Raw genomic sequence first — 11,962 nt, 5'->3', positions numbered from 1 at the left:
TCCACCTCTTTTAAATTTTATTTTGCATTACCATTTCCTGCGTGCTTAGAAAATAGTGTAAATATCTTTATGTGATAAAATTGTTTGGTCTTCAGGTTGATGCATTACTCTCTATCAATTACTGAACTTCATTGCTACTAAAAATCATAATGGTACCATTGGAGGTTTTAAATAAGCTAACCAAGATATTGTGAGGAGTGATCTTAGCTCGAATTAAGGGTAGATTATCCCAGCTACTTTAAAACCTACTATGTATGTAAGCTCTGAGGATTTTTCAAGAGTTACACATTGAAGTTTTGGCAATTTTGGTAGTGCAGATAAAATAAGACCCCAATCAGCCTTTTGTTTCTTAAGGGCCTCGTAGCTTAGGAGGCAGGACTCCGACTCAACCGTGAATAAGCCGTAAATGCCATCATAAAACCTTAAAAATCTCTCAAAATTGATAGTAGAACTACAAGCGACAGATGACAAGAATACCTGGGGCAAGGGCATACCCAGGATCAAAATAGGGTGGGAGGGAAGCCATGGTTGTTCAAGTTGTGACATTTAAGCATGGAATAAGTGAATGAAACCAACATTTTAAGAGAACTATAACAGTGCTTTATTAGTTTTGAAAATTATTTGCTTGAAAAAAAAATGTTTTACCTACATGTCTGATACTAATATCATTTTTCGGGATGAAACATTGACTTGCAATTTTCCACAAAAATAAAATTTTACTTCGACTCGAGTTTCAATGATGTAGTATCATTGAAACTCGAGTCGAAGTAAAATTTTATTTTTGTGGAAAATTGCAAGTCAGTGTTTCATTATGAATCAATTCCACTCCATCTCGCTTGATTCCTCTCATTTTATCCCTTAGACTGTGGGAAAGTTTTCAAACATTTCCTTTTTCTGGGATATCTCGATAATAAAAACCATATGTCGATTATGTTTCAAGGTCAGTCATGAGCAGACGCTGTCCACGCATCTATCTATTCGAGGTGCAATTATTGGTCCGTGTGCCGAGACGACACATTGAACTGTGATTGGAAGACTGGTAACCAAAGTGTTCATTAACCCTGGCACAAATTCAGACACTACCCTGCCACCCTGCATTTTCCCGCTCACAACATTTAGCCGGCTCTAAATTTTGCTAACGATAGGTGACTTAATAAGAACACTTTCATTGCTGTGTTTGCATTGCCAGCGCTTATCGTGTTTGTTATTTGAAATTTTTAGCAAATGTGTGGCTGGTGATTTAGACGTCATCAATATTTATATCTAAAATAAAAAAAAGCGGACCATAAATTTGACGAAATATAGACTGTGAAAACCTGGAAAAAACCGAGAATTTTATAATTCAGTAAGAGCTGGAACCCTGTTGGCTTGAATTGAATAAATCTAAATTTTAAATACAATATGTGCTAACTAACCTATAAATGCATAAAATAAAGTCTTAAAAAAAGTAAAAATAAAAAACAGTCTTTGTAAATACATAAATATAATGCAGAACGTTTCTTGGGTTTTCCAGCGGTTGAGGTCGTCCATGTCTCCTGACGTTTCGAGCAGCTACTTGCTGATCATCCTCGGGGGATCTTCCGAATGCCATCCTTCGAATTGCCATTTGTCCAGTGTATATACACCCCATCCAAGGTCAGGTGCAACCTCATTAATCCTGTAAACCTGTAATCAGGTTACACCTGACCACGGATGGGGTGTATATATGTGACGGAGTGTACTTCCATTTTCCCACTCAATCTTTAGCCGGCTCTCAATTTTGCTAACAATAGGTGACGTCGTAAAGGCCGTTTTACACGGGGCACGGAATTGCGCAGGTGAGAACTGCATTCATTTCTAAAATGGCGTGGAATTGCACGAATGCATGAATGAAATTAGAACGGGCTATTTTGCCATCTCACGTCCACGCATTCTCGCATGTGTTCTAGCAATAGGGTAGTTTCCTTCATCAAAGAAAACGAAAGGCATTGATTGCGATTCGTTACCCACCATTAGTGTATTCATAATACACAAATTATTTGGTTTTTGAAATACCGGTTTTGACGAATGGCAAGGGTCAAATTTTATCCTCATTTGAAAAAGGCCAGATTGGCGCCAATGCGATTCCACTCCGCATGACGTCACAGGGACCTAGTTTCTACACGAGAGGATAGGAGTTATACATCGTCTGAGGTTACCAATGCATGCATGAGGCACAGAGCTCAGGGAAACATGTCTTAATAATCACCTATTAAAACTGGCTAGGTTCGGAAAGTTTTCTTCGTTTGATAAGGTATTAATAAACCTTTTTTAAGCCAAGCGCTACCTTGCAGCAAGGTACTCAGCTATCCGCTAGCATCCTGCGACGTATCAGCGCTAAGCCTCGCCTCAAGGTCACCTCACCGGGCGGGAGGGGGAACCAGAAATACGACGCACGGAGATATTTCCCGTCATTCATACTTAAGCGTCGCGTTTTCGCGCGCTTGAAAATTTTCACTTTTCATTTAATCGCGAAAAATAGATGTTGTCATTTAAAAATCTAAAAGCGTGAAATATGTACTCCAGGAGTAATAATCTTTCTATTAAAGCAAAAAAAAAATAATAGGAAACCACCCTATTCACCGCTTTACCCGACGCAATTTTGACTGCGCCTTTGTACGCATGTCAGATTGTGCAAGTACGTGCCCCGTGTAAAACGGCCTTATGAGATAGCACTTTCATAGCTGCTTTTGCAATCATGGCATCTGTCGCGTTTCTTAAATTTTTAGTTAACGTGCGGCCGGTGATTGTTACGTGATCAATGTTTCTGCCTTAAATGACTTGTCAACGGACCGTGAATTTGACGACATTTGCATATTATACATTTTAGCCCGTGTGGGGAAAAACCGCACGGGGCTTTTTCTAATAGTCAATTGAAGAAGTGTACGAGACCTTTCACATTGTGAGGTTAAAACATGGGCACGAATTTTAGCTATATTGTTGCCGTCCAGTGCCACTGGGGACACACAGCTACCGTATCATCTTTCTGGTTAGTGATCCACGTAAACAGGTGCACATTTTCTCACTAGATGGTTTCAGTCATGCTGGAACTGTCTCCAGTACTGTTGATAATAATCTTATATATAACTGACTATGACAAGGGATTTTTGATACAAATCATCAAATACTTGAATGATTCAAACAATATTAAGCATTTGAGAGGAGGGGAAGTTTTTTCTTGAATACACCACAAAATTTGGCTGAATATTTCCTTTTTCTATTTTGGATGCAAATTTACTGATAACACAGTGAGTTGAGATCCAAGATCTTTAACCCTGTAGAACCCAAGATGTTTTGCAGTGAATTTTATAATCTTGTTTGTAGTTAGGTTGCTTAAATATAATAAATAGAATACGTTAATGCAATTTTTTACAAATTTCCCTTACACATGTAGATTTTACATGTTGCCCCAGAGCAACACTGGGCCAATAAGGAACTTTTTCAGATTAATCCACTGCAAATGAGTGTTTCATGTAAACTTCATTCTTATTCTTATCTTAATAACTTTCATATCCACAGAAGTTATGACGAAATTCACAGCTTTTCTACCAACCATCCAACTAAGGCAACATTAATAGTATTTTGAATTCATCAGTCTGAACTTCCTCTCCCAAAGGACTTTAAGATAGCCTCTGAGGACAGAGGACATTTGCACATTCTACGACAGTGAAAAGGGTAGTTTCCTTCATCAAAGAAAACGAAAGGCATTGATTGCGATTCGTTACCCACCATTAGTGTATTCATAATATACAAATTATTTTGTTTTAGAAATCCCAGTTTAGACTAATGGCAATGGTCCATTTTTATCCTCATATGAAAATGACCAGATTGGTGCCCACGCGATGCCACTCCACGTGACGTCACAGGGACCTAGTTTCTATACGAGTAGATAGGAGTTATACATCGTCTGAGATTACCAATGCAAGCATGAGGTGCAGAGCTTGGGGAAACATGTCTTAATAATCACTTATTAAAACTGGCTAAGGTCTGTAAGTTTTCTTCGTTTGATAAGGTATTAATAATCCTTATTTAAGCCAAGCGCTACCAGCTAGCAGGGTACTCTGCTACCTGCTAGCATCCTGTGTCCTTATTAACAAAATATATCATTGAAAATATAACCACTTTGCAATGGATACCTGCGGTGAGGATGGTCATAAATGAGTGGGAGGGTCGGGCTTAATTGCCGAGGATTGGCCCTAAGGACTCACTAAGCTGGGTCTCAGGCTGGGCCTGAATGCTTCCGACAATTGCTACCAGCGGTCACTTCCCTTCCCTCGTGTCGGCCAGAACGGACGTCAGGTCGTCTGCATTAAAAAAATCCATGACAGCTATGCCCAACATCAGGTCTTCTACATATATAAATTCCCGTCGGCTCCACTCGAAGTCTGATGCCAAAAGTTTAATGGAAGACCTTTCTTTAATAAAATATATGATGATTTACATACATACAAACATATTTTAATTTCTTGATTATGTATCCTGCGGTATAGGCAACACCAAAATTGTAATGCGTTGTGGGTGTCTTGTACAAAAGGGGCTCTAATGAGTCGACTCTCTCTGCAACCAATTTTTCTGTTCCAATGTTAGAGTTCATTACATATCGTATATCCTCGCAAACGACATCCTTTTGAGAGGCAGGCCCAAGATTTTTGTGGATTTAAGGGTGAAGGGCACGTAACTTGCTGATAACTACATATATAAATTGTAACTATAGATAAACTCTTATCATGGCAGCTAATGGATATTTATAATAGAACCCAGTCAACACAAACGACAAAACCTCTCCTTAATATACATACCCCCTATACATGTAACTATGTATGTTGGTCCATAGAATTGTCATTGATATCTCAACATTTCTCACTGCGTGCCCTGTTGTAAATAATGTTCAAATATCAAAGATAATCATATGCACCTACATGCATGCATAAAAAAACGGGCAAATATTAACAGTTGACTTAAAAACAAATTTTGCTTTTACCGATTTATTTTAAATTTTCATGTCATTTAATTATTTTCCAGTCAAGTGAAATTCCCTTGCCCTCCATGCTTTCAAGGTTTTCCTTGAGCAGTGGCATGAGGAAGACTTTACTTTGGGGGAGCACACCACAACACTAGTAGCAAAAGAAATTTTGCTTTATAACATGAATGTATTTTAGAAAATCAAGAATACATTTAACATTTATGACAGAGAGTTACCAATATGAATAAATTGGAGAGGGCAAGTTAAAGCTAATACATGTAATTATTTCGTTTAAAACAAGAAGTAATGATGTTTTATGAATATTTTTTTTTACTTTGAATATTTTGGGGTGGGATTTTCTAAAACCTTCATCCCTCCCTTCCCCCATAATTATGCCACTGCCCAGAGGTGTATATGAGTCATCAAAATCCCTTATACTACTCATCACTATTCGTGCCCGAAAAACTAACTGATCCACAACAAAAATTCTTAATCTTTTCATCAGAAATTATGGATGGTTGATGGATTACTCATATTCCATTATTTGCTCTTCACATTTGGGGAAGTACAACAGTTTCCGCAAACCAGAGGTGAATGTGACTTGCTGCTTACCAGCAGTCCCCCTTATGGAAACTTTATTCATAGTTAATGTAAGGATTGACAGGAAATCTAATTTGTTATACTCTCTTATCATCTGGCATAGATGATAAATGAAAATAGATCCATGTTCAGGAGTGGGTATGGCTATTTTTCCTGCAAAGAAAAATAAATAAGAATCTCTAAAGTCAAATTAAATGTTAAAAGATGAAATTCTATTAGCCTATCAAGATCCTGCAGCCATAAAATTGATTTTTCATCAATAGAAATTCAGTAGAGAGAGACCATTTCTTAATGGAGTCATTAGAAGCTACAATGGATTCCTGAAGACACTCTTTTCTGACTCCTATATAAGCTTCACTTTACAGCCAAAATGTTTTTGAATCAGAGCGAGTTAAATGCATCTGAAGGTGGGAGCAAGTACTGTACTGCTCTCTGTATTTGCATCTGGAATGAAATCCAGGTGGCAGCACTAAATTAGGTATCATGGCCGAATAGAGATGATTAGTTGCTTTAGTACGTTTGTTCCTGTGAAATGATAACCAGCCAGCACTATGCCAGTATAACTCTCTTAGCCGAATATCAATAGCGTTAAAACAGAAAATCGTGGAGGGATTATTTCACGAGCAAAAAAAGTGTGGCGTTTATAATTGTACAAACTAGTATGAGACAAATACTGTAATTGCTGCCAAACGTTCCACTTCATAGCCCTCAATGAAGGGCCTCTTGAAGTCTTCATTGAACTCCATAATGTCGCATATGGAGAAAATTACCTCATCCATTATTCACCACCGAGAAATACATCAGTATTTGCTCCACCAAATTGCTGGCAACACACCTGTCTTGTTCACCACCAGGTAAAGCACTAGTAAACCATCCCTACCTCATTTCTCAAATTGCCCAGCCAGCACAGTCCATAATGCATCTATATGTGAAGTGGATGCAATGAGGATGCAATGTGTGACAGGATGCGTTAGGTACCAAATATCCCTTTGTCATTCTTTGCTAGGTGTCCCTATGCCTTCTTTTTCATGTTGTAATTTGATACTTCAAAGATGAAACTACAACATAAAAAACACCTCCATTGGTTTCCCAAAGTGTTTTGGAAAATACTATAGGATTTTAAAATTTTATACATCTTATAAGAAACATACAAGTTTCCTATAATATTTCCAATTGTTAAATTCCTATAAGAAAAAATTCCTATAGATATCTTTACTAGGGTTGCACAATAATTTATTATGCTATGATATAATGTATAGTTATGCATGTAGTAAGATATAATACATAGAGTTACATGATTGGAAGCAAAGAAATGTATCAAGTCGGATCTCTCATGCCTGAGTATTAAATAGTATAAGGAAATCTTAAAATCCTCTCGCATTAATAATTATAAAATATTAAGAATAATTAATATTATAATTATTCACTATATTCAAGATTTTCACTGACACGTGGAACTGCCACTGACAACAGTAGTAGGTATGTAATTGCCGTTTGCTTGGTAGCAGTGTTTCAAATCGTTGTTGGAGCCTCGAGTATAGGGTAGTTTCCTTCATCAAAGAAAACGAAATGCATTGATTGCGATTCGTTACCCATCATTAGGGTTTTCATAATATGCTAATTATTTGGTTTTAGAAATACCGGTCTAAACGAATGTCAATGGTCAATTTTATCCTCATTTGAAAAAGGCCAGATTGGCGCCCATGCGATGCCACTCCACAAGACATCACAGGGACCTTGTTTCTATACGAGAGGATAGGATTTTTACGTCGTCTGAGATTGCCAATGCATGCATGAGTCACAGAGCTCAAGGAAACATGTCTTAATAATCACTAATTAAACTTGTCTAAGGTCGGAAAGTTTCCTTCGTTTGATAAGGTAGTAATAATCCATATTTAAGCCAAGCGCTACCTGCTAGCAGCCTGCGTCGTATGAATGCTCAAGCCTCGCCTAAGGATCACCTCACAGGGCGACAGCGGGAAACAGAAATACGTCTCACAGACTTTTCCCATCATTTCTACTTAGCCATCAGGTTTTCGTGCGCTTGAAAATTTTCACTTTTCGTTTAATTGCGAAAAATAGATATCGTCCTTCGAAAATCTAAGAGCGTGAAATGCATACTCCAGGAGTAATAATCTTTCGATTTAGGCAATAAAAAAATAATAGGAATCCACCCTATTGAGCGTTATATTAGGTGCGGTTTTATTGTGACCATTGCGCTGATTTTGACTAATGTCTTGGTATCGACCCCTGCTCTTTCATAGGCCTCTCTACTCTCCTGGATTTGACCCCTGCCTTTGTTTTGGACTCTGATAGATAGCACTACGTAGGTATATAGTTTACATGGAAGAGGAAGGTTGTTTTATGCTGAGAGTTAATGGCAAACCTTTTATAATTGCTACCAACACTCCCACTAATAACCCACACAGAACATCATTGCCAAAGGACATCTGCTGCTAACTTCAATGAATGTTTACAACACTACAGTGGCCTATTCACAACATTATCACAACTACTACCTATGTAGTACATAGTTTATCAATAAAGTTTGCCATACGGGATGACCTTTCCTCATGTTTGTATCCTGGCATTTTATTCTGCCCTCAACCTTGCTGAGAAGGGAAATGAAAACATCTTTGCTCATCTTCCAGTAATTTTAATAATTTTTGGGATCATTGGCAACCAACTCCTTCTCCAACATGGTTAACAACCCTCTTCCGACACCTTCATCTCTTCTTTCTAGCCGAGGCCAGTGGCATAGCAAGGGAGGAGGTCCATACCCCCCTTCCCCTCTTGAAATACAGAAACACAATTTATTTCGTTCACAAAAGAAAACAAAATATGTGTTGAAAAATCATGAATTCACAAAAGATTTCATTGACAAATGAAGTTTTTTTTATTATTAAAAGTGTTTTAAAAAAATTAGTTTAATACCCTCTACTTGGTACCCTGTTTCTTCAAAAATTTTCCACCCTTGCCCTGAATGAAATTCCTGGCTACCCCACTGGCCAAGGCAACCACTGCTCCTCTTCCTTTATTTTACATCTTTAAATTTTGAGAGGCCAGTGCAGACCATTTCAATTGCTAAAAAATGCTGATCCTCCTCATTAGAAGATCTAATGTTTGTTTACAATCAATATATCCATGATTGCTTGTTATTAATATTGTCCTTCGTTTGTTTTCCATCTTTTGGCCCAAGTGAGATGCTTCATGGGAGACACCACCCTGTTGCATACAAATTTTTGGGCCAAATACTATTGGACAAAAAGTTGTGGTCCAAAAACTTTTTATACAACTTTAACCATAGGATTTCGGATTCATTGATGACTTTTACCCTAAAATTGATGGTGTTTTGCTGGGTGCTTAATGTCAATTTGTCATCCGTATGTCAAACCTTGACCCAATAATAGCTGTCATTTTGGTGACAATGAAGCAGCAAAAGACCAATCTGCGCTTGCAGGGTTTTAGGATAGCCAAGGAAATGGTATCCAGTCTATGATCGATATTGGAAGAAAATCCAAAATCAGAAGAGTTGACCTACATGTGCTAACCTACCTTCAACAGCCGCCAAAGCTATTATGATGTCATCCATATCTATGCTGCAACAGTTCATATACATCCCAGCTGTAGTGCCAGATTTTTGGCCTTCAGTCGCATCTCTAGGATCTTTTGTGTGAAGAGTGTGTCCTACCTCATTGCAGGACACACTTTTTTCTTGATCCCCTCCACGGCAAGCCTGAAAGGCAAAAAATCAACCCAGTGAGAAATGGGTGGTGGAATCCACGTGGAACCCACGTGGAATCCACGTTGAGTGGTGGATATTTGGTGGTGGTGGATATTGAGTGGTTGGACCCACGTGGAATCCACATTGATTTCAAGTGGATTTGTGGTGATTAGCATAAAATGTTAAACAGAATTTCTAATTTGTGGAACTTAACTCTCTGGTGACATTGCGTCATTTATCATCCTGAAACCACGCTAGTTATGTGAAAATGTATCGCACATTCTATTTTTATATAATTCGTGGAAAGGCAGCCATGAGAGCACATGAAAAATCGTAGACACATATATAGAAGGTTTAGATATAGAGTGGTTGAGGTTTTAATGGTTTTAGGACAGCACCAACTGCTGTTTTAATTTTTCCACCAAATTTCCACGTGGGTTCCACGTTGATTCCACGACCAAAAACACGTGGTATCCACGTTAATTCTCCACGTGGGTTCCACGTGGATTCCACCACCCATTTCTCACTGGGTAAGTACTGAGGACCTTCAATTGAGTTTTTTGGAGCAGAAAAAGTGCTTTTCCTATGTAAAATGTAAAAGCAAAGCCCTTTACGGCCGATTTTCTGTTTGTTTTGACCTATCTCTAAGTGTTTAGGAGATATCGTCCATTGTAATGCAATCCACCCCCCAGGGCGCCACCCCGCACCGCGGCACCACTGAGGTACGGCCTACACCACTTACTAGAGACTTCCCTTCCACCCCCTCTCCTCCCTCGGCAAAGACTTTCCTCCTGATGACAATATTTACATGCTAGTGGTACAGAATTGAACAGGTTGTTCCTCTTGTGTCATGATTAATGCAGTTAAAGCCTACAATGTACGTTTTCTATGTATGCTTCTATGTATTCTAATTTGAGTTGGAGGTAAATAAGGAATTCTTGCATGAAATAGTCAAATTCAAAATTACCCCTTTGGCTGCAAGCAATATAGATATATATAGAAAAAGATAAAGGGGCCAAATGATAAAAGTACTCAAGTGTGGACTCAGTCCTTTATCATACAAATTCAAAACACATTTACTGTTAGATTTAACTCACAATGAAAGGAGTAATTTTGACTCCAATTCTAGTTTTAATATTAAAATTTCAATTAAGTTATTAGGAAATCCAATCAATTTGAATATGAACTCATACCTCACCACAGAAAAACATGGCAAGTCTAATATATTTTATCGTACAATGTCCAATAACAGTGCATTAAAAGTGTATTTTTATCAATTGCTACACTAACAAACTGGAAAAAATAGGAAAATTTGGAAAAACCTCCTGCTATCTTTCCAATTTTCACCTTAAAAATAGAATATGTGAATAAAATAGTGAAATCATAATCCAGGTCATAAATGAGTAAAATTTATTAATACTTACATCGCCTATTATGACCTTAGGTTTATCCTTTAACTTTGCACATTTAGCAAGTTCACCCCGAATGAAGTCTATTGTGAATTCACCATCATAAGTATACACTGTGAGATTTTCATTGCCATGTGATGACACAATTATGAAAATGCCATCACAAGAGTCCAAATCACCACTTTCAAGGACTGAAATGATAAAAGAAAAGAGTTAACTGTCAGTGTTTAGTCTATAAAATAAATTAGTAATCCAAATGATAAAGAACCTTTTGAAAGGTTGGTGAAAAGGAACTCAATTTTAGTTTAAACCGGACATTTTATATCGCGGTGACAAGATAACAAAAAATAACATGGCAGTGTGGGTTTAGCATGGGGTAATACATAAACACTGAGGTTTCTGGGAATTCTCAAAATATATACAAAGTTAAAGCATCAGAAGAACATGAGTAACAATAGCGGTGAGTGATCAGAAAAATCATACAGAATATGTGTTAATGATTTTCAATTTTACGAATAGGTTACAAATAGGTTACGAAGATTCATTATGCATGTCTGTTTGCGAAAAATTTGCAAACATAAGTATTATCTTTATCATGACCGAAGTGTGTGATCTGATTATCGATGTCGCAAATTATTCAGTAGCCATAATATCTGCCCATTTTTGTCTATCTTAGTGCACGTAGTATCTAGCAAGCCACCTGAAAGATGTGTGGCATAGGTTGCCTATGGCACAAATTCAATTAAAGTCAAACATTACATAATGGTAAGGTAAGGTGGGGTAAGTGCGACCCATAAATAGCATACATCAACTTTAACTAGCCTAGGAAAATTTTCTAGGCTAGCTAAAAACAGGAGATTCAATGTATAATATGTATGTGAATCACTGAAAATGATAATTAGATTAAAAATCCTCTCTCTGTAAAGTGGTAATTTTATAAATTTTTATGTACAATCTTGTAGAGGGATCGCACTTACCCCGTACATGGGGCAAGTGCGTCCCATGGCTGATGTGCAATATATTTATACATTACGCGGCACATGGGGTAGGTGCGATTTGCCCAGAAATTCAGCTGTACATTGCTTTTTAAAGTACCAAATTATGTTTAACCATTCTTGAGAAATCAACTTTTATCTTAGGCAATGTAAGTAGATTTTTTTCCGCGTTTTTTGGTTAATTATGGCACAGTATGGAATTGTTGTTTAATGTGTTTTTTTAATGCTAGTAACAGTATTCAACTGTTATACA

At 37.5% G+C, this 11,962-nt stretch overlaps 1 protein-coding gene across 1 annotated transcript in view; it reads right to left on the bottom strand.

Moving 5' to 3' along the window:
• Positions 1 to 5,320: 5,320 nt before the first annotated feature.
• Positions 5,321 to 11,962, bottom strand: part of LOC124168226 — a 32,266-nt gene continuing 25,624 nt past the window's right edge. The window contains exons 7-9 of the mRNA XM_046546364.1: positions 10,730 to 10,905; positions 9,137 to 9,317; positions 5,321 to 5,734 (exon numbers count right to left, since the gene is read on the bottom strand). Of these exons, the coding sequence (XP_046402320.1) occupies positions 5,508 to 5,734; positions 9,137 to 9,317; positions 10,730 to 10,905 (584 nt within the window). The 3' untranslated portion in view covers positions 5,321 to 5,507. The remainder of the gene's footprint in view (positions 5,735 to 9,136; positions 9,318 to 10,729; positions 10,906 to 11,962) is intronic.

The sequence above is a fragment of the Ischnura elegans genome, chromosome 11 (assembly GCF_921293095.1).
Source record: "Ischnura elegans chromosome 11, ioIscEleg1.1, whole genome shotgun sequence".
Taxonomy (NCBI): domain Eukaryota; kingdom Metazoa; phylum Arthropoda; class Insecta; order Odonata; family Coenagrionidae; genus Ischnura; species Ischnura elegans.
The sequence above is the reverse complement of the archived record's forward strand: the minus strand, read 5'-3'. Positions and strand labels throughout refer to the sequence as shown.